Source organism: Callionymus lyra, chromosome 13 (genome assembly GCF_982586985.1).
Source record: "Callionymus lyra chromosome 13, fCalLyr1.hap1.1, whole genome shotgun sequence".
Lineage (NCBI taxonomy): Eukaryota > Metazoa > Chordata > Actinopteri > Syngnathiformes > Callionymidae > Callionymus > Callionymus lyra.
This window is the reverse complement of record NC_141830.1, coordinates 12,012,328-12,032,033: the sequence shown is the minus strand read 5'-3', so window position 1 is coordinate 12,032,033 and position 19,706 is coordinate 12,012,328. Positions and strand designations below refer to the sequence as shown.

Genomic DNA, 19,706 nt, shown 5'->3' with positions numbered 1-19,706 from the left:
CTATTATTTTTTAAAGTAATAAGTAAGTAAGTAATGGTTATTTATAAAGTGCCTTTCTAGACCAGGGCCACAAAGCGCTTTAACAATCAAAAACAATACTCAGTTAAAATATACGCGCTGAATCCTTTTTTAAATTTAAATATGCAGTTAAATATTCTCATATCAACAACATATTTCTAAATTAAATTTTGTACGATTCAAAATGTTTTAATTCCAATCCTTTTAAGTTAAATTTTAAAATGGTGGTATAATAGCGCCACCAGAACATGATCAATATAAAAGGCTGCAAATTGAAAAAAAAAAGTATTTACAACAGTTATTTTCGAATTTATAGCATTAGAATATCAAACTCTACGTGTCGTTTTTTGTAAAACATCATCTTGTTTATAGTCTGTTTAATAATTTTATAAGAAAACAATATGCAACCTTTCAATATACAAAATATTAATTTGAAGTATTCAATAAAAAGCAACCATTCAATATAGAATTAAATTAAATTAATAAATTAAATTATTTGGAATAATTCAAAGCTGAATAAATAAGTTGAATACAACCATGCGACGTTCTGATGGCACTACTACATGCCCCCTCTAGGGGGCGTCCCTGGGTGACCTGGTGGTCTTCTCGTCCCTGCAGTGGAGCCTTCTTCCTCCAGGTGGGTTCTTCCTCCACAACACACTTTCTCAGAGCAGCTCTCAAGGTTTCACTCGGCGGACTCGCTCCTCGGGAGGATGGTGAGGGTCTCGAACATGGAGGTCTACAGAAGCTGAACCTCGTTTTGGACATTAAAAAACCCCCCAAAAAAACAACCTTCAAACTTGGAGGCTTCAAGGATGTTCTTCCCAGATGCGACTCTGTCACTCGTCACTGTTGCGCTCCTGTTAGGAATAACGTGTGCGAGCGAACCCAGCAGAGACATCTCAGGTTAGTGCTCGTGGTTCCTATGTTTCTCTCTCCACCTGGACGCACAAGTTGTTGCGCAGGTTTGTGTTTTAAAAAACGTCTCACATGTTTCTCGTGCGTGTCTGGCTCTGGCGTGAGACAACTTGTGCGAGATTCTAAGTGTGTCCAGCAGCTCAGATTGAAACACTTTGGTGGTTTATTATCAAGATGTTTATTTGCAACTTCCCATTGATGTGAACTGAGATAAATACATGGTTAATAATGTGTGGTTTTGCTCATGGTGAACAACAAGAACGAACTTTGTTAAAAGTGGAATAAATCCGCACATGCTCAGTGTTTACATTCACCTTAACTAGTTCTGCTGAAGGTAAGTTGAGATTAAACCATCAGTTGATAAATATTAGTGATAGCTTTGTATGGAAGTACATCAGTGCCATCAGAATATTGAATGGATGAATTGAACGTAGTGTTTTAAGTACTGAATACTTTCATAAATAAAGTCAATTATTTCTATATTGAGGGTTGTTTTTACTGAATAATTATATTTTTAAAGTTTTTTATTGAATGCTAACACATTAAAATGATTAAAAATGTTGGTATAATGGTGCCACTGGACAATACTGAAGTAAAAAAGTTAAGTTATAGTTATTTTTAATAATAGGAATTTTGTAATTTTTAAATTAATTTTGAATATTACTTAAACCATCAATACATTTTAATATATATCACTTTCGTGCGTTCACTCAACAACATTTGCATTTATTTATAATCCTTCATTTTGTGAAACTTAATAGTGCTTAAAGTAAGTAAGTAAGTAAGTAATTTTTATTTATATAGCGCTTTTCCAGACCAGGGTCACAAAGCGCTTAAACAATACTCAATAAAGTATATACTTTAAATGACAAGATAAAACTTTAAATTAAAGATTAAAATTAAGATTTTAAAGAAAAACAACAATACTAGTCATTCGCATATTATTCTTAAAGATAGTTCGCGCAAGTGTTTCAATCTAGAAAAAAATATTTTAAGAAACACTATCAAAAAAAAGTATTTGTGCATAACCTATAAAAGTTGATCTTGAAATAATAATAATGAATCAACATAACTCAATACTACAGTTGCTATGATCCGTCAGTCATCATGTACGTGTTTTATGACTGAAACTATTATAAATACTCCTCTATTTTTAGTCTTCAATGTTGTGTTAAGAGTCCAGAGGTCTGCTGCGCTCGGGGCGATCCGTGAGGGTTTGTTTACGGTGCTATAAAATGCGAAGGGAGCTTTGTGTCGCTGTTAATTGGCCTCTAATGGGCGTAATGGCTGAAAGCGGGCAGTCCTGGGAGTCCCTCAGCACACGTATGTAACGTGACTTGGCGGTCATGTGACCTGCTTAGGATCGCGGTCTGAGACTGGGTTTCTCTAATTGCGCGATGGCGTTTTGGTTGCTGGTTTTTAAAAAGACCGTTGAGTCGATCAAATGGGGGTTAATTAAGCAAGAAGGGGAAAACTCTTAAGACCGGCTGAGTCCAGATTTACTCTGCTTGGCGGAGTTTGCCAAATACCCCTCAGCTCAGGCCGGATTACTCCGACGCCGTGTCACAGGAGCAAGTTTAATTGTTCCAATCGAAGTTTTGGTGCAATGTTCCGACACTTTTTGAGAAGCCTATTTCATTTTGGCGAATTGCCTTTCGAGGTCACGTCGGGGTCTTTTCCTGAAGATGCGACGGGAACCTGGAAAAGTGCTGAATAAGTTCCACCGGAGAAGAAGAGACTCCCACAGAATACCTCCGGGGACAAAGACTTCCTTCAGTCATTGCATTCTTCACCAGCTGGAGTCTCCCTGGAGACGGTGTTTGATTGACAGGTGTATCTTTGTGCTGGGGAAGTGGACATCTGTCAGTTGGTTGCATAGTGAAAATGACTGGAGTTAAAGTTGCAAGAACATTAGATAAGATCATTTACTCTTGTCAACTTTCCTTCTATGACAGCTTGTTCACCAAGTCACACATCCAGTTCATCATAACTACCTGATTTATGATGATATAATCACTGCTTGAGATTAATAGCCAGTACAATATTAATTATACTACTCTGGCTAAAAGGACAACTTAATTTTCAGTAATAAAAGTGGTAAAATTATTGATTATTTACATCAGTACCAAAAGGACTCAACGTCTTTTTGGGTTAATTCTACCACATTTCCTGTATCTTCATCAATTTTTACGCTACAGAAGTAAACCCTAAAACGCTACTGTTGCATTCCTCTGGACAGTGTTGGTCGTGGGTTCAAGGCCTGAAAGGTTAACTGGGGTCAACACAACTGTAGTCGTGAGGAGGGGGTCATCGTTAATCATGCCTTTTGTTTCCCTCTGTCGCGCTTCATTCATGCCGACCACGGTCGCAAAAGTGGGATCATTTGGGTTGTAAACTGGATATTTAATCTGAAATTAAATGATGACTTTTGTTCGAAAAAATACAATTATTCACCTTGACTTTTATACTAACGTGGTCACAGTTTTAAAGTGAATGGAAGTGTTGGGCGACGATTCTAGTAGTTGATAATTCTGTTGATTTAATCCACAACACTAGGCTTGTTTAACATATGATTAGTGCTTAAATATACTTGAATACAGTTGTTTGCTCCATTACCTACAAACTTAATGCAATACTTGTGAAGAAGTATTGTTAAAGATTATTAGTATACCGTTCAGCCCAGACAAATACACAACAAAGCCGGAGTGTCAAAATAGCTGGAGTCAAGGCAGAGACTTCTCCAAAAGAATTTAGTCTTCAGGACCACCATAGACTTACAGATCAAGCTCTATTATGTTGAAGTCCACAATTATGTCCGGATAGATGGAAAGAACCCAAGGCAAGACACATACCAGGATTTAGAACTGTGTCCCAAATCGTGCACTTCTGCACTGACACTAAATATTTTGAGTACACAAGTGCGTTCACACTGATCAGTTTTCAAAAATGTAGTTTTATGTTGACGCACTCAAACGGCCAGAAAATTGACGTCACGTAGATGACGTCCGGAGCTACTTTGCTTAACAGAAGATACGTTTTTACTTTTGAAATTGGCAAAGAAAGCAGTTCATCAGGTTGAAAAACCTATACATACAAGTACATTTTTAGCCAAGAGGTTCAGGATGACACGTCTTCGGGGCAGGTATCGACGTACATGTCTTGAGAAAACACTTATTTTACCACAAAACGACACAACAACAATATTAAAACAATGAAACACGACTTAATAACTTCTTTCGATTGGAGAAAAGTGCTGTGAAGTGTCGATAGGGTTCTGAGGGTCGGTTGCAATCAGCGTTAAAAAGTAGTAGAAGAAGAAGTCAAATGCGTAACGGCAGTGTTTGATTTGAGACGGTACTACCCTGTCCAAATTTGCGCACTGTTTTACATTGTACTGTAATGCAGTGCACTTACTACGGAAATATGGTTCACTCTTATTTTGACTTTCCTTTTTTTGCATCAATTTTAATTATTTCTAGAAGCCTGTGTCATGGTGGTCCCTCCTGCCATCTCTCAGATTCCTACGGTTGCTCCTCCAGACCCGTGCCAGCCCTGGCATCTTGCTATTCCCGGCCCCCTTCGCCAGTGCCAACTCTCCAGCGTGGTTGGTTGGAGGGGGGGTAGTCAGGGGTCTATAAATGCAGTGCTGTCTGACTCCAATATGGAAAGTGAGCCAAATATCTTTCTTCACACCATTTGCACTAAGAAATGTACACAACATTTGATACTTGCTGAGATTGTCTCGGTTCTATAAGCACGTCCTTGCTTGTCAATTGAAACGGAACTGAGAAGCAGCTTGTAAGTCTGTGTAGAAAGAGATACTATCAGATGTGGTGTTGTAGTGTTCTGGACTTGTACCCTGCAGTCACTCACACAGATCCTGCTCTGTGACTACCTGATATGTGCTGGATTAGACCCTCTCCTCCAAATACAATCACACCCTCTATGACTGAGCACTATTATGGTCTTTCCAGTCTTTTTTTCTTTCTCCATAAGAGAAGCCCATTAACCTTATGTTCTCCAGGCTCCCTCCCCCCTACACCTCATCGAGCGCCCCTGCTCCCCGCCTCCTCAAACCTCACAGGGCTTGCCTGATCACTGTTTTTGTGTGCGTGCACCAGGTGAGCGCTGTCTAAACAAATCCTACCTCCCACTTGTTTTGTCTAGGAGGCAGACGATGAGGCGGACGGGGGAGAAGGCTTGGCATTACTCCTCTCGAGAAGGGGTGGGATGCTTCTCTTCAAAGACTCTCTTCCAACAACTTTTTGAAGCGTCTTTGTTTAGTTTAAAACCCCCTTTTTTATTTTTTATTTTAAAACTGATTGTAATAAAGTGTTGGTGTTCGGTACTTTGGTATTTATCATCATTTATGTGGCTATTAGTTCCATTAGGAAAGTCATTGGGGAGATGTATCGTTGCTCTTTAGCCCTTTGCTGTTGATTGACAGCTGAAGCCAGCCAATGGCAAACATCCTAGTCCACAGAGGAAAGAATATCAACATGAGCACTAAACATACGGCCAGTAATGTTTTTAATTTTTTTTCTAAAAAGTCTTTTGTTTTCACTAAATTCTTATCATATCGCATCAATATCAAGATATATGGTAGAAATATCGAGAATTGAGTTTTGGTCGTATTGTTCAGTCCGAAAAGTTATTTAAAGTTTCCAGAAAAAAAATTCTCAATGACTTCAACGTCATAAAGAAGCACTACGTAATGAAGTGGTTCCTCGTGGAATCGCTGTTTCGCAGAATTGGTTTTTCAAGTGTAATTTTGCATGCTTTTCTTTACAGCATACAGTATGAATGCAAATTGTGATTGGCTAAGTGTTAGCAGCCAGTGTTCCTCCTTACTAAGGCGGTATTGTGAGTTGTGGATGTGGCGTCTATCTACGGTCAAGACGCCAGAAAAGCTGAAAACGGGTTTTGATCTTTGGTACATTTACTAATATTGGATTTATCTTTCTAATCTGCGAGAGTTTAAACTTTGAGTGTTTAAATAAGAGAGAACTATGAGAAAGTGTTAATGCCTGTCAGAGGAAAGTGTATAAAATTGTGTAGGGGTTTTAAATGTATAATAATGTAGTAAAAAGAAAGCTTATTACTTTGTGGAATTACTTAGACTAGTAGTTGATGTATCGTCCCTCTTCTCCTATTTCCTTTCAATTAATGAAAGGATGTTTTTACTTTGGCAGTCTATGATATTGCTTTTACGTAACATTTCATCCAAGCATAGATACAAGTTTTAAACCTAATACATCTGAAAAAGGGGTTTGGATCATTATAAATAAAATAGTTTTGGATCAAAAATCGATTTGCTGCCTATCTGTCAGTATATCTGCTAATCTGCACATATATTTATTTGGGGTGTTGGAAAATATTCATACAATGATAGATCGCAATATTTATTTTCATGATATTGTATCGATATTTAAGAGCCTCGGACTGATTTTCCTTTATTTGCATGAAATCATATATTATTTTAGTTTTTAGTTTATCATTCTTAAATGGTTTATTGTTTAATGAAGTGTCTTTGAAATAAAATAATTCAATTTTTTTATTTACAATTAACGTTCCAATATCCACAAAGTTTATTCATTTTTGTGTTGCAATTAAATGTCCGGCCGCTAGATGGCAGCAGTCATTATGTCCTCTGCAGGAACAATGAAATCCCAGTAATGACTGAGGACGAGAAGATACAGTCAAGTACATAGTATATCCTTGTTTCTACTGTATCACAATATACTGTATCATTGTCCATATATCGTGATACGTATCGTGTCTTGTCAATACACAGCCCTAATGTCCAAGTTTATATCCAGTATATATACAAGAATCCACATGTATATGTCTGTCTCTGCTACTATCTCTGTCGATTTGTTTGTCTCTCGATCCATCTGTATCCAGTATTCAAGTTTCCTCAAGTTCCTTCTAACCCACATGCCATGACCTAATTCAGTGCCATGTTGCTCCTGCGGCTACATTGTTTAATCGAGCATTACCTCAGTCAGGAAGTTTAACTTTTTTTTCCTCCTTCTTCTGGCAGCGAAACAAAAGGTAATTTTAATCGGTGCACGCTACTTTATCTCATGCGCCAGGCGTTTACTCTGTCAGGCTGCTCATTATCTTTTTTTTATTTTTTTATTTGTCAAGTGTGTGTTTCCACTGCGTCGGTGTGGTAACAGTAGATTAATGAAAACAGAGGTAACACCGTAAACACATCAACATCGGGACATAAAATCACTCCACACCTTTAGTTCCAGTCGCCTGCATTTGTACTGCTGGTGAAATGAAAATTGTTTATGTTCTAAAATTGGTTTCTAAATGACAAGAGTTGTTTCCTGTTGTAAACACACATCTCTCATCATACACATCACAGCCCCACGCTCCAAAAAACCCATGATGTCAAACAGAGTTTTATGTACTTGTTGTTCCTTCCTTGGGGAGCAATTTACACAGTAATTCATGTTGTGCCAAGTTTGACTCTTGAATTGTGCTCACAAACACAGTCTTTCATAACATGCCCGGGACGCCTTCACTCAGGGCGTCTCAGTGTCACATTTCTTTTGACTTATCAAACTTCTGCTGAACTTGTGACTATAATGCCAGGAGCTTTCAGGGGATTCACGCGGCTAGATGGAACTTGCATCTTTCAAAATGCCCCTTCAAACAATGTCGAGGGTTTGATTTATCCTCCGTCTTTGTCTTCTTTTGGGTCTTTGCTCTGAACAGAAACGTTTAAGCTTCACCTTCAAGCTGTAATCAATATGTAGAAGTCTGGTTTGTTGTTTGGTTCACTCACTGGAATGAATACGTTTTCTAAAAGGTGTAGATCTTAATATAGTACATTCATAAACCTCTAATTATTGTGAAGACAATTAGTGCAAAATTCTGAATCTGCTTGTTTTCTGGATAATAGTTGCAAAAACAAGACTTTGGCTCTTGATTGCAACACAGAAACGACTATTTATGGTAAGAGAAAGAATATTTTAGAGTTGAAAAGGGATGCTCCGATCCGGTTATTGAATATCAGTCTGATCCAAGCCTCTCAAAGTTGGATCTGGTATTAGTGAAAATCCGATCCACTCTTCGATCCAAGCAGTTTAATAACTATTCGTCACATACGCTTTTTTCAGGTTAAAGGCAAAGTTTAAAATGTATCTTTTGAATATATGTCAACTTTGTAATTTTATATGTAGTAGCATTTGCTTTTTATTTAAAACATGAGCAGTTTTATTTTACAACAGAAGAAAGTTAATATTTTAACACTGGTATCAGATTGGTATCGGTATGGGCCATTACTCAAAGCCTAGATATCGGTATCGGGAACATACAAGTCAGATCGGTGCATAGAAACTTCGAGGAAAAAACTCATGAGATGACAGAGTGCAAATCAAATCAAATCTGTCATTTATCAATACCTTCTTGAATATGGTTAAAAAAAGAACATTAGTGTAATGAGTGAAGGTATAAACCCAAAATAGACCAAGATGCCAATTGGTAATACTAGAGAGTTAAGAGCATGACAACATAAAGTCAATAGTACTGGGTAAAAAGCCCAAGACTCATAGGTTCAGATAAAGATAACACCAAGGCTAGCGGTCTAGATGGTTTGTTGATGTCTTTAAGAAATGTTCTTAAAGGGACAAGGAACAGATGATTACAGGTTGGTTGAATGCTGGTTCTCCAACTGGATCACTGAAAGACTTATCTTCCTCTGCGGTACAGATTTGCCTGCAGGGTAACCCTTCTTTTGACTATGGTTGGTGGCGCAGCGGTTAGAGCTAGAAGGTTGCATTGGTTTACTCCAGGCACTCCGGTTTCCTCCCACAGTCCAAAAACTTACATGGGTTAATTGAAAAATTTAAGAAATTGTCCGTAGGTCTGAGTGTGTTTGTGAATGGTTGTATGTCTTTGTGTGACCTGAGACAGACTGGCTTTCTGTTCAGGGTGTCCCCTGCCTCTCGCCTGGAGAAAGCGGGATAGGCATCATGGATGGTTTTGTGCCCGCTGTTATTTCTTTGAGCTTATTTCTGTATATTTAAAATCTATGAAAGCTGTAAAGCAATCAATAATGTTAATGCAGAGAGTGCTTTTGTAATTAAGAATATATTTGTTTATTTATTATAAATAGTGTTTTCCCACACAGCAGTTTCTGAAGTTAATAACAAGTTCTATTTTTTTTTCTAACTCAGCACTATCAGCAAAGTTAGCATCATCATTTTAACCAAAACCTACTATCTTGTGCTTGATTCTGGTCTGGAACAGCTAAATTATGCCCAGACTGCTCCATAAATCACTATACAAGCAGTTCTAATTACCACCCATAATAAACTCTATTTCTCAATCCACCATCATTTCGCCCCAGCCAGGCGGCCTAGAAACCCTAATGGATGTTTTGCACTGAGATCCATCCAGTCAGGGAACCATATGGACCTCCCGATCGTCATCATCATCATCATCTTCAAACCTGTGGTTTTGTGTTAATGATTGTTGTAGTCAAGAACGCCAGGGTCCAAGTCCCAACCCATCAAACTCCAGTCGTTTCTGTTGATCTTCAGGTGTGTTTGTGCTTGCCTCGTTCCCAGAGTGAAATGTGTGGCGGAGATTCTTAAGTGACACCGGATCATTGCTGCGTGCCGGCGTCTGCCAAGCTCAGATCATGCGCCGTGTTTTGACGATAAATATGACGAACGAGTGAAAGTGACATGGAGAATGAGTTAAGCGCTCGAGCCTGTTGTTGCAGGTTACGGTCGAGGCATCTCGATGAAGACTTTTTAAATTGTTCCACATAGGATGATTTACAGCTTCAGCTTTGGGGATGTATTAACAAAGGTGGCTTTTATGGCTTAATAATGAGTTGTGTAATTTGAATCTGCTGGAGTGACTCGCCTAACAGGTCAGAGCGTACGGGTCTCTAGGATCCTGAGAGCAGAGGTCTAATCTCAATTGGCCGGGGGGGCATCAAAGGTAGAGTTTTGTTTGGACTGGAATGTCTCTTTGATGCTTATCATTTATTAATTTATTGAGGATATCACCTCGTGGCTCAAAAATTGGAAGGAACCACCTTAAAGTCAGTCGCTATAACGTGACTGATTTATGATTTGGAAATGAGTAAACTCATGAGTAAACATGGTCAAATGTTTTTTATTCTATGTACACACAATGGTGAATAGCAATCTAGGCCTGTTACATGCATTCAGACCTACCTGTAAGGTAGTGTTCCATATAAAATGCAGTGCAAAAGATGTACAAAAAATATATACTTGAAACAGTTTCTGTAAATCCAACTTTTGTGTACGAGTCTGGTTAACAATGTGAACTTTTCGATGAAGAAGTTAGTTGTGTGTTGGTGTGTTAATATTATGGGAATGTGTGAGATGTATCCATCATTGTGTTCCGATGATATAAGGTTAAGAGATATTGTTTTCTGTTCTGCTTTTGGGGGGGGGGATTCTATTTATGTTCTGGAAGAGATTTCCTGTGATAAAGCCAGAGAAGGTTCTTGCATTCTTTTGCTTTTGTCATTTCGTAACCAACCATGCTCATAAACCCAGGTATCCCTTTTTTATTTTTAGATTTAATGAAATACTTTTTGGTTTCAGTGGTATTTGTGTCCTACATTGTAATAATTGAGACTATGTACAGACATCCACCTCTTTATGCTTTGATAAAATACTCCAGACCAAAACGTGATTGAATATCAATCTTTCAGTTACAGTTTAGATCGATAAAGATCCAAAGAAAGACGAGGCCTTTGACTTTTACAAGGAAACTGGTGGTAATGAACTGAAGCACGTGCCTCTATACGTCTTCAGACTTGAATTATATCGTCAGTCTGGAGCAGACGGCAGCACACCTCCGTCACCCACGCTTTGATGCCCCTCCGCTCCGTCTCCCTTCTGTTTCCTGGCCTCTGATTTATGTACAAAAGTCGACGTATTCATCTAGATCCGGCGGCGACTTAAACGTCTCCCGATTCTTCAAATGTTAGCGTCGCAGACGGGAGGAACATGTTTAATGAAAAAGGCCTCCGGGAAGGAGAGATGGATGGAGAGGTAGTGTGCAGGAGGGCCAGTCTGAACAAGGAGGCATTGTGTGGCCCCCCAACTGCGCTGGACTGACAGTCTGCATTACAGCACGCTACACCGGCCCGCTCCCCAACGCTAATCTGTTCTAGCCCCTCTGGTCAGGTAGGGGGGTGGGGGTGGGTGCTGAAAAACAAAACGAGGTCAAGTGCGTTGATGTGATTCTTCATGTCAATTCAGAGGAATTATATCACACTATTCATGTGTTGACACTCAGAAGACCAACCACACCTCTGGTATATATCCTGAGATAGAGCTTAAGGTAGTCTCGAAGTACACAAACCTCCCTCTGTCGAAACCTCCATCTGAGGAAAGGTGTGGTTTTTATAACCGTGTTTTTATTTCACGTTTAACTCATCATATAAAAATGAATCTGAAATCCTTGCAGGCAAGAACTTGATAGGCGTTTCACTTGACTTGTGATCACTGGCCAAGGAAAAGATGGTTGTTTGGTTTTCTGTTGTTATGGACACGTTTTACGCTGCAGTCGTGAAGTAAGACGTGGGTGGGTGTTGATGTCCATTCATAGCTTCAGGATATATTTTCTGATAGCAGTTTGATCACATCTATTAAGAGACTTGGAAGGAGGCCGGATCTTTTTTTTTTATTATTTGGAGCTCATGAAGTTAAAAAACTTTTTTGTGTGTTTTTGTATTATTAAAACAGCCCATCTTTTAAAAATGTACATTCTGATCTTTTATTATTGATCAATTTTGTTTTCTTGTATCCTTTCATGGGTAAGCTATTCAAATGTATATTTAGAGACTTCATTTTGTGTTGTTTTCCTTTTAATAATGGTTTATTGTAATAGTTTATATTTTCTTGATCTAGAAGGGCAAAAGAACTAATTTGTAACAAGAAATACAATTTAATAGGATAATTAAATACATTGAAAAATGAAAAACCAAAGCTCACATTTTTCAAATACTCAAAACTAATTCCACAAATGCGGAGGTGTGGACTGTGGTATGAAATATATTGCTTTTTCTACACTTTCATACTTTAAAAAAAAAAAAAAGTATATTAACTGTATGTTTCAGAAATGATGTTACATATCCTCAGTGGAAAATAACCCAAACCTGCTCTAATAAACCTCTTAAAGATGCAGTATTGGACCAAAAATGTTGATAAGAAAAGGTTGATCAATGATAATTTGAAGTAGATTTCATTGGAGCTAGATTGAGTAAAATGGTGAAAGACAAAAAAAGTGGAAACATCTAATTGACCAAATGATTTCCATCACATTTTAGAAACCAGGGAATGCCCGCGGTTGTGATCATGTTAGTGCGATTGTTCATGAACACCGACAACAAAACCACCCACATGGATGGAGGGAGATGAAAGTACCCATTAACTTGAATTGCACTTTGACAGTTTCAAGCATGTAAGTAGAAAATGTCTTAAATACCGTCCCTCGAGACTGCAAACTAACTCTAAGTGACACTGCCTGATCACAGCAAAGCAGGATTATACTGTTGCAAATGGAATTGGATTTTGAGCAGGCTGTGGATGGCTTTTAAACCCTCAACCACTCTGGAGTTTCTCAAATGCTTGTTTTAACAGAACCGCCCCACACACGTATATAATCTTGTTAATGCTTAGAAAGCTCCGTCTTTGAGTCGCGACTTACTTTAACCCTTTTTTTAAAAGACTCAGACTTTTCTTCAATGAGTAAAGGCTATGAAAATAGTGTTGTTAAAGATACTTTACTTTTCAGTCCTATCAGCCACAATAATGAAAAATAAAGGATTATATCAGCCACAGTCTCCATGAAGAATAATAAGTCTGTACCTTTTTGTCTCTAAATACTTTGTTTCAGTGGTTTGACCCTGCAGCTTTCAGATCTATTCATGGTCAGACTACTCCTTACATCAGTGATCTGATCCAGACTTACACCCCAGCTCGGGCTCTGAGGTCTGTGGATCAGAATCTACTGATGGTTCCTGAACACGCTTCCGGACCAGAGGAGAGAAATCCTTCAAGGCTGTTGCTCCTAAGCTTTGGAACGATCTTCCTCTCTTTCTGTGTTTGATGATCTACTGACTCCTTTAAGAAACATCTTAAGACATTTTTATTTGTGCAGGCTTTTTCTTAACTTTCTTGGAGCTGCTGTGTTTGTCTCTATGTTGTCTTGACCTTTAAAGTATGTATTTGAACTGTGTATTGTTTTTGATTGTTTAAGCGCTTTGTGACCCTGGTCTGAGAAAGGCCATCAGTGTATGCCAAAACTAATACGGCCACTGATTGGTCAGAGATTGAATTTCAATGACGGGTCATCAGCACAACTCCCCAATCAAGAAACAAACCCGCCATTTTAAAGAACAAAGGAAGGAGGATTATGGTGTGTCGGTCCGAAATGTTGTTCTCTTGTCAATGGACGAGACCTTTTTGATGAAAGAACGAGCGGAACCCTGAAATAAAAAGGTCCATTGTGGTTGATATATACAAAATAATGTGAGCTATTTTAACTGTGGTATGTTGTGAGCTAAAGAGTAGATTCGAGCCACGTCAAATCAAGTATGGCTGATGCTTCTCTTGCTATAGATCCCTTGCAAGATTTCAAGAGTTGAAATGTGTAAATGCATTGATGGGAACTAAAAGAAGTGGCGAGTGTTGTCATCATGTATTGTTCAGGTCCAAAGAGTAAATGAGTTACGGCTGTGTAATCTCATGATATTCTGGAAAATGGACGATGTAATTTTATATCTACTAGTGGTAAATATGGTAATTTTTCAAATTTGTCACGTCGTAATGATGTAGTTTCTCCTTTGAATTCTCCTCTAATAATAAGGCATGTATGTTCAAAGAAATTCAGTTAGAGTCCTTTATGCGACTGTCAGGGTCTCATTTTCTTAGCCCCGGGCTGAACTCTGGGATGACAGTCGCCTTCATTCAACGACGAGCATCTGCCGCCGCCGTGTGTCCCTGGAGCTCCCACACTGATGTGTCTGTCTGCTGTCTGCAGACCCACGGTCAGTCTGGCCACCGCCGACGCTCCCGGGCACTAAAAGTGACCATTAACATGACAGATCTGAACTGTGGCTGCAGCTTTGTGTCCCCCTCGCACACACATTCTCTTTTTCTGCGGCGGTCTGGCAGGCAGGGGGTTCCCCCGTGTCCCCTCTGTGCTTCACCTTCCTTTTTTTTTCAAGAAACACGACACAGGCTTAGATTCAGAGTAAAAGCCTCCTCTTGCCCGGTGACCTATGAACCGAAGAGGTCATTAAGATAGGCACACGCTAAGAGAGGTCAGCGGAGGGCATGGGTGGGACCAGTGTTAGTTTGTGGGGACTCCCCGGGGGGGACTTAGTGTCGACTATCCTACCGTGAGGCAGATGTTTTATACCACATCACCCCCTCAGGAAGAGCTTATGCAACACATACAGAGGTGACCACTCTCCCACCGGTGGCAGTGCAAGTGTCGACCCCTCCTGTCTGAAACAACATGTGACTTTTTGCTGATTTTCGCTTTTTTTTTACCCTAATTTGTGGGGATTCAAATAATATTATAATTGTTGGTAAATTCAGGTTTATTTGTAATTTAATCAGGTTCTTTCTTGAAGGTTCCCAAAAAATCCCTGGGGTTATTTCAACCTCAATACTGTTGTTGAAAGACTTTCCTGGAGTTTGTCTATTTCTCACATGTTCAGATTTAGACCAACATTTGATTTCAACATGGCTGCAGATAGACATCAGAAAGGGACAAGGCATGAATAAGGATCACTATGTCCAAATCCAACACCATAGTTCTCGGTGAGAAAAGGGAGGAGTGTCCTGTCTAGGTTGGAAAGACAGATCCAACGACAGGTAGATGAGTTTAAGTTTTTGTTTTTTCAGAATTTTGTATGCAGTTTTACAGGTCAAAACATTAACCAGTATGAATAAACACCTTTCAAAAGTGTTTTTTTTTCTTCCCCGCTGTACAAATAATAATAAAAAAAACAGAATAAGTCGGATACCCTGAGAGGTACAATAGATTACATTATGAACAACCATGGCGATCACCGAGATCAAGGCAATCGGTGTAAAGCAATGCACAGAGCAGCAGATAAGACCCGTTCAAAAAAATAGGAAAAAACAAAAAAAGAAGGAAATAAAATATAAGTGAGTTATTTAATAAGAAAAAAGGAAAAAAACAACTAACCACCAGTAGTAAAACCTTATCTGGAATTTCTGAAAAGGTTGTTTTAGTTAAAGAAGGGGCTCCCTGTTCTTTCAAATTTGTTGGATGACTTTTTTAAAGGGTAGCTTTTTTTCTCTTTTTTTTTCAATTTTAAGAAATAAAAAACATCTCTCTCCCAATAAAAAGGTGGGGTGTAACATACTTCCATTTTAAAATAATTAATCTTCTTGCAAGAGTCACAAAAGTTCAAGACTTCTCTTGATCAAGGGAAGCGCTTGAGACTTTTGCAGATCAGAGTTTTCTCCACTGTGTCTTTCGTTGTAAGAGTGTGGGAAGTGCTGTCATCTTGTAAATGGTTTACAAATAAGCCCAACTAGGTGGAGGCCCCAGGGCAGACCCATGACATGCTTGAAAGACGATGTCTCTCAATTGGCCATATTATTATTCCTTCAAAAGAAGAGGTACCAAGGAGTCCAGAGGCAAAAGGTTAACCTTAATTCCCATTAGATTTGACTGTATTTTGGGCCACATAAATCGAGTTACCGGACTGGATTTGGCCCTCATACCTGAAGTTTAAAAGGTGCTTTAAACTCTGTCACATAAGTAAATAAACTGCAGATAAGACAAGTTAGAGGTCAGCGGCTGGTTTCCGGAAGATCGTCTTGTGTCCGTCTGCTAGTGTCGGGAAGATAATCCACCGGAGTAAGCAGGAATGTTACGGGCTGGCCGAGTGTTTGCGTCTCTGGTGTTGGTTACTTCAGCTGCTGTGGCTCTGGTGTCCGTCTGCAGGGAAGACGGGAGTACGACCACAGCTCTGCCTTGCTCATTAACAAAGCAAACACAGCGCAGAAGTACCACAGAGCAAGTTTATTGAGTTTTAGGTGGACAAGTTAACTTGTTTCAGATCATACACACATCTGTTTCCCGTCGCGATCATGCATTTAACTCAACATGAAAATGATAAAGAATGCATTTTAATTCATGAATTCAAAAGCGTGACTTGTCTTTCTCCCTGAAGCAAGCTAGTGCACGTTGAGTCACATTCATGCAAACAATATTTCCCCCCGCCACTAAAATAAACACAGCCTTTTGTCAAGAGAAGTGTAATTTCTCTGGGTTTAAGTGAAACATGACTTGAGCAGAAGGATTATTGTGTTGGATCCTAAAGAATGCTACATATTCGCCTTCACCATGACTTGGTGGTCTGCGGCAAAACTGTAACTACTACACGAGTTAAAGCCACCAAATCTCTGCTGCCACATCCCGAAAGTTGACTGTACGCACAGTAAAGAGTCTTTTTTTTTCCATTTAAAAGCGGTTTCCTTTTTATTATATTTTTAGAGCTTAATCACGTTCATCAAAAAACGTTTATTCTATTGACTGCTATTTAAAAAAATAAGAAAATACATTTTTAAATCAATCATATCTACGGACTAGTGAAATACAAGTTCAATTTATGTTCCATATTATTTTAATACACGCTACTGTATTGTGTACAATATCCAAATAGGCTTAGACAATAAACTTACCCATACGATCATTTGGGGCAAAAAATATTTTAATTTATTAATTATTTTTTTTAAAGGTATATCAAATGTAAGATTGATTTGTCATAAGTTGAAAATTGCCCAAAATAAAATAAAGATAAAAATCAAATCCATTTACATGGAATACAATCATAATCATTGAAAGAAGTAATTGCGGTCTGACATTAAAAAAATGGTGGAAGCCTAGTGGTGGTACCGTGAAATAAGTGAATAAGTAAATTGTCGAAATTCATGATATGGATCAAAAAATACCAAAATTCAGAGCTCAGTCGTTTAAAATGAAATTTCAATATGCATTTTTCATTTTGAAATGTTGTTCACTGGGGCCAGTCAAGGTGGGTCTTTCATAGTGTTATTTAAGTTTCAACTAAAATGTAACTTACTCTCGTGGTTATCCACACAGATCTGTTCTCTTCACCTCTGTTATACTTTTAGTATCATGAGAAATACCTCTCAAAGGGAATTCCTTCTTCGGCAGCTTGTCATCTTTGAGCTCCTGATGGTTTAAACAACTATAATTTTCTTCAAAATAGCTCCATTAAAGGTACAAAGCTGTGAATGCTGAAATACCAGATGAAAAGCAAACAGGGTCCTGGACTTTGAACCTTTATTATATCTAACTTTGTTACTTTTAATTTAATGAGACCAATAAAGATCTTAAGGCGTCAGTCTAGAGTTATTTATCCAGCCTCTGAGCAAGGTTGTATTCTAAGAACTCTTTTAAAGTCCCTGGCGTTGCTTTACGAGCATCTTGAAATATGTCATTGATATTTCCTGTCGCTCCTGTCTTGGCCAATCACAGGAGGCAGCATTTTTCAAAACTAAAAAAGGGGGGAAGCCTTGAGCAGAAGAGACAGATTCTCCGCCTGTGCTGGAATCAAACAAGCCTCACTTCTCCTGTTTCTCCTCCCACCTGCTGTCAGTTTGTCATTCTGGAGTAGAACTGCGCTCTTCTGCTCAGTCGGCCATGAAGGTGTTGGCTCGCGGCCCAAGAGCCCCTCAGGGAAAAATCAAAAACACAATTCTTCTGAGATCTATAAGGTTTTTGGCTGGCCGTGTCACACAACACAACTCATCTGATCTGGATTTTAAACATTTCTTTTGAGTTTGGAACGTTTTTGATCCGCGCCTGAACGTTGGTCGACCAAATCCTAGTATTGTTAGCTCTGTCCTAATTCTACACTTGGTTGCTTCAGCGTTTACTTTCTTGTTAAAATGACTTGTTAACTCCAAGGGGCAAAATGTGGTAAAAAAAACAAGTGAAGCCAATTAAGGGGTGATCTGCAGTTCCTAGAGTGTCCACCTGAGGCTGGCTTTAGAAAAACTGGAAGTCACGTACACACCAACTGTGATTCATTTCCCATCATCAGTTTTCGGGATAATCTGACTCAAACAGACGACTACCTTCCGATACTACAGATTGGCTTCACGACCATGGTTCAGTAACAGACGTGTGACATCACAGACACTACAATCACTGTTTTATGATTCAGTTCAATCGACCTGTGTTTGGCACAGTTAAAAAAAACTATTCATTCCTTCATTTTCTATGCCTAAGCCTATCCCAGTTTCATTTGGCGTGAGGCAGGGGACACCCTGGACAGGACGCCAGTCTGTGGCAGCGCACGCAAAGACACACAACTGTTCACACACACACACAATCATACCTACAGTCAATTTCCCCAACTTCCCAATCAACCTCTGTATGTTTTTAGACTGTGGGAGGAGAACCCGGAGGAAACCCACGCAACACGAGGAGAACATACAAACTCCACACAGAGTTGGCTCCCTTATTTAAAAATAATGAAATACATATATTTTAAATGCAATAAAATACAGACATTTTGGGTAATCATACATAATGTAATAGCAATTATTTCTTTATTCTTTAGTTTTTTCTTCACCCCTAATCTGAAAGATGGCGTCTGAGTTCACTGAGAGGGAATGAGATGAAGAATGCGCGGTGTTGGAAAAAGATTTTTGCAATTTGTTAAGTTTTTATTTAGATATAAAGTGAGTTGCAGAGAGATTTTATGTCTCTTTCTAGAAGTAACAGTTTTTTGTCTTCAATATTTAAATAGTTAAAAATGTAGTATCTCAGTTTAATGCCGTCATGGCATTGAGTACTAGACGAACAATTCCTTTAACTCTGAAGTATTTTACAACTACAGTCCTCAAAACATTTCTTCAGCAGATTAACTATCGCACATATTAATCTATAATACTAATTTATAAACAAATAAAATCTATTTTTGTAACGTAATAATCTGAATAATTTATTAATTGTCTTAATATAAATCCATTAAAGATTCTCCAGGAAGTGAATTGACAAAACGCTGCTGTTGACCGTTTCACAAATCAGTGTTTCGTTTCAACTTTGTTGAATCACTGGTAACTAACTTGTGGTTTAACTCTCTTCTGGTATGTGGACTAATCAGCGATTCCCAGAGAGGAAATCCTTCCTCAACAGGCCCCTCCTGGTTCATGTTGACACAACACAGCGGCCAGTCACTAATCTCCATCATACCTGACCCCGCCACCCTCCCCCAATCCATCACAAGGTCACTTTCTGGGGTCATCACATGACACTTTACAAACGCCTCAAAGACGGAGATTGCAGTTGGAACATGACTACAGAAAATGGACATTCCTTCCCCGCGGAAAAGGTTAAGAGCCGCCATGTGACCCTTTGTCCGTCATACGCCGGTGACAAAAGGCAGGTGCGGCTGCTTTTGACTCTGATCGGAACAAATCCCTGCACAGATTAAATGGACCTTTTAGCTCAATTCAGAGCATCTCTGGCCTGTTTGTACTTGAACGACCGCAGCTTCTTTTTTTTTAAATAGCCAGAGGAACAAAAGGGGAGACTTGACAGCGCCCACTTTTGTTGAGGTAAAGGAGGCGTGTGAGAGGAAGGTATGACATGGGGGTTCAAGCGGATCGTTCGGCCTTCAGGGTTCTGAAGGAAAGCCGTCATTGGATGGTTGGTTTACACAGGTGCCCTGACCCCGCCCC

General features: G+C 39.0%; 1 protein-coding gene across 1 annotated transcript in view; it reads left to right on the top strand.

Annotated features, from left to right (window-relative positions):
* Window positions 1-720: 720 nt before the first annotated feature.
* The window catches only part of eva1aa (eva-1 homolog A, regulator of programmed cell death a), a 75,440-nt gene continuing 56,454 nt past the window's right edge, over window positions 721-19,706 (top strand). The window contains exon 1 of the mRNA XM_087805413.1: window positions 721-924. Within this exon, the coding sequence (XP_087661539.1) occupies window positions 834-924 (91 nt within the window). The 5' untranslated portion in view covers window positions 721-833. The remainder of the gene's footprint in view (window positions 925-19,706) is intronic.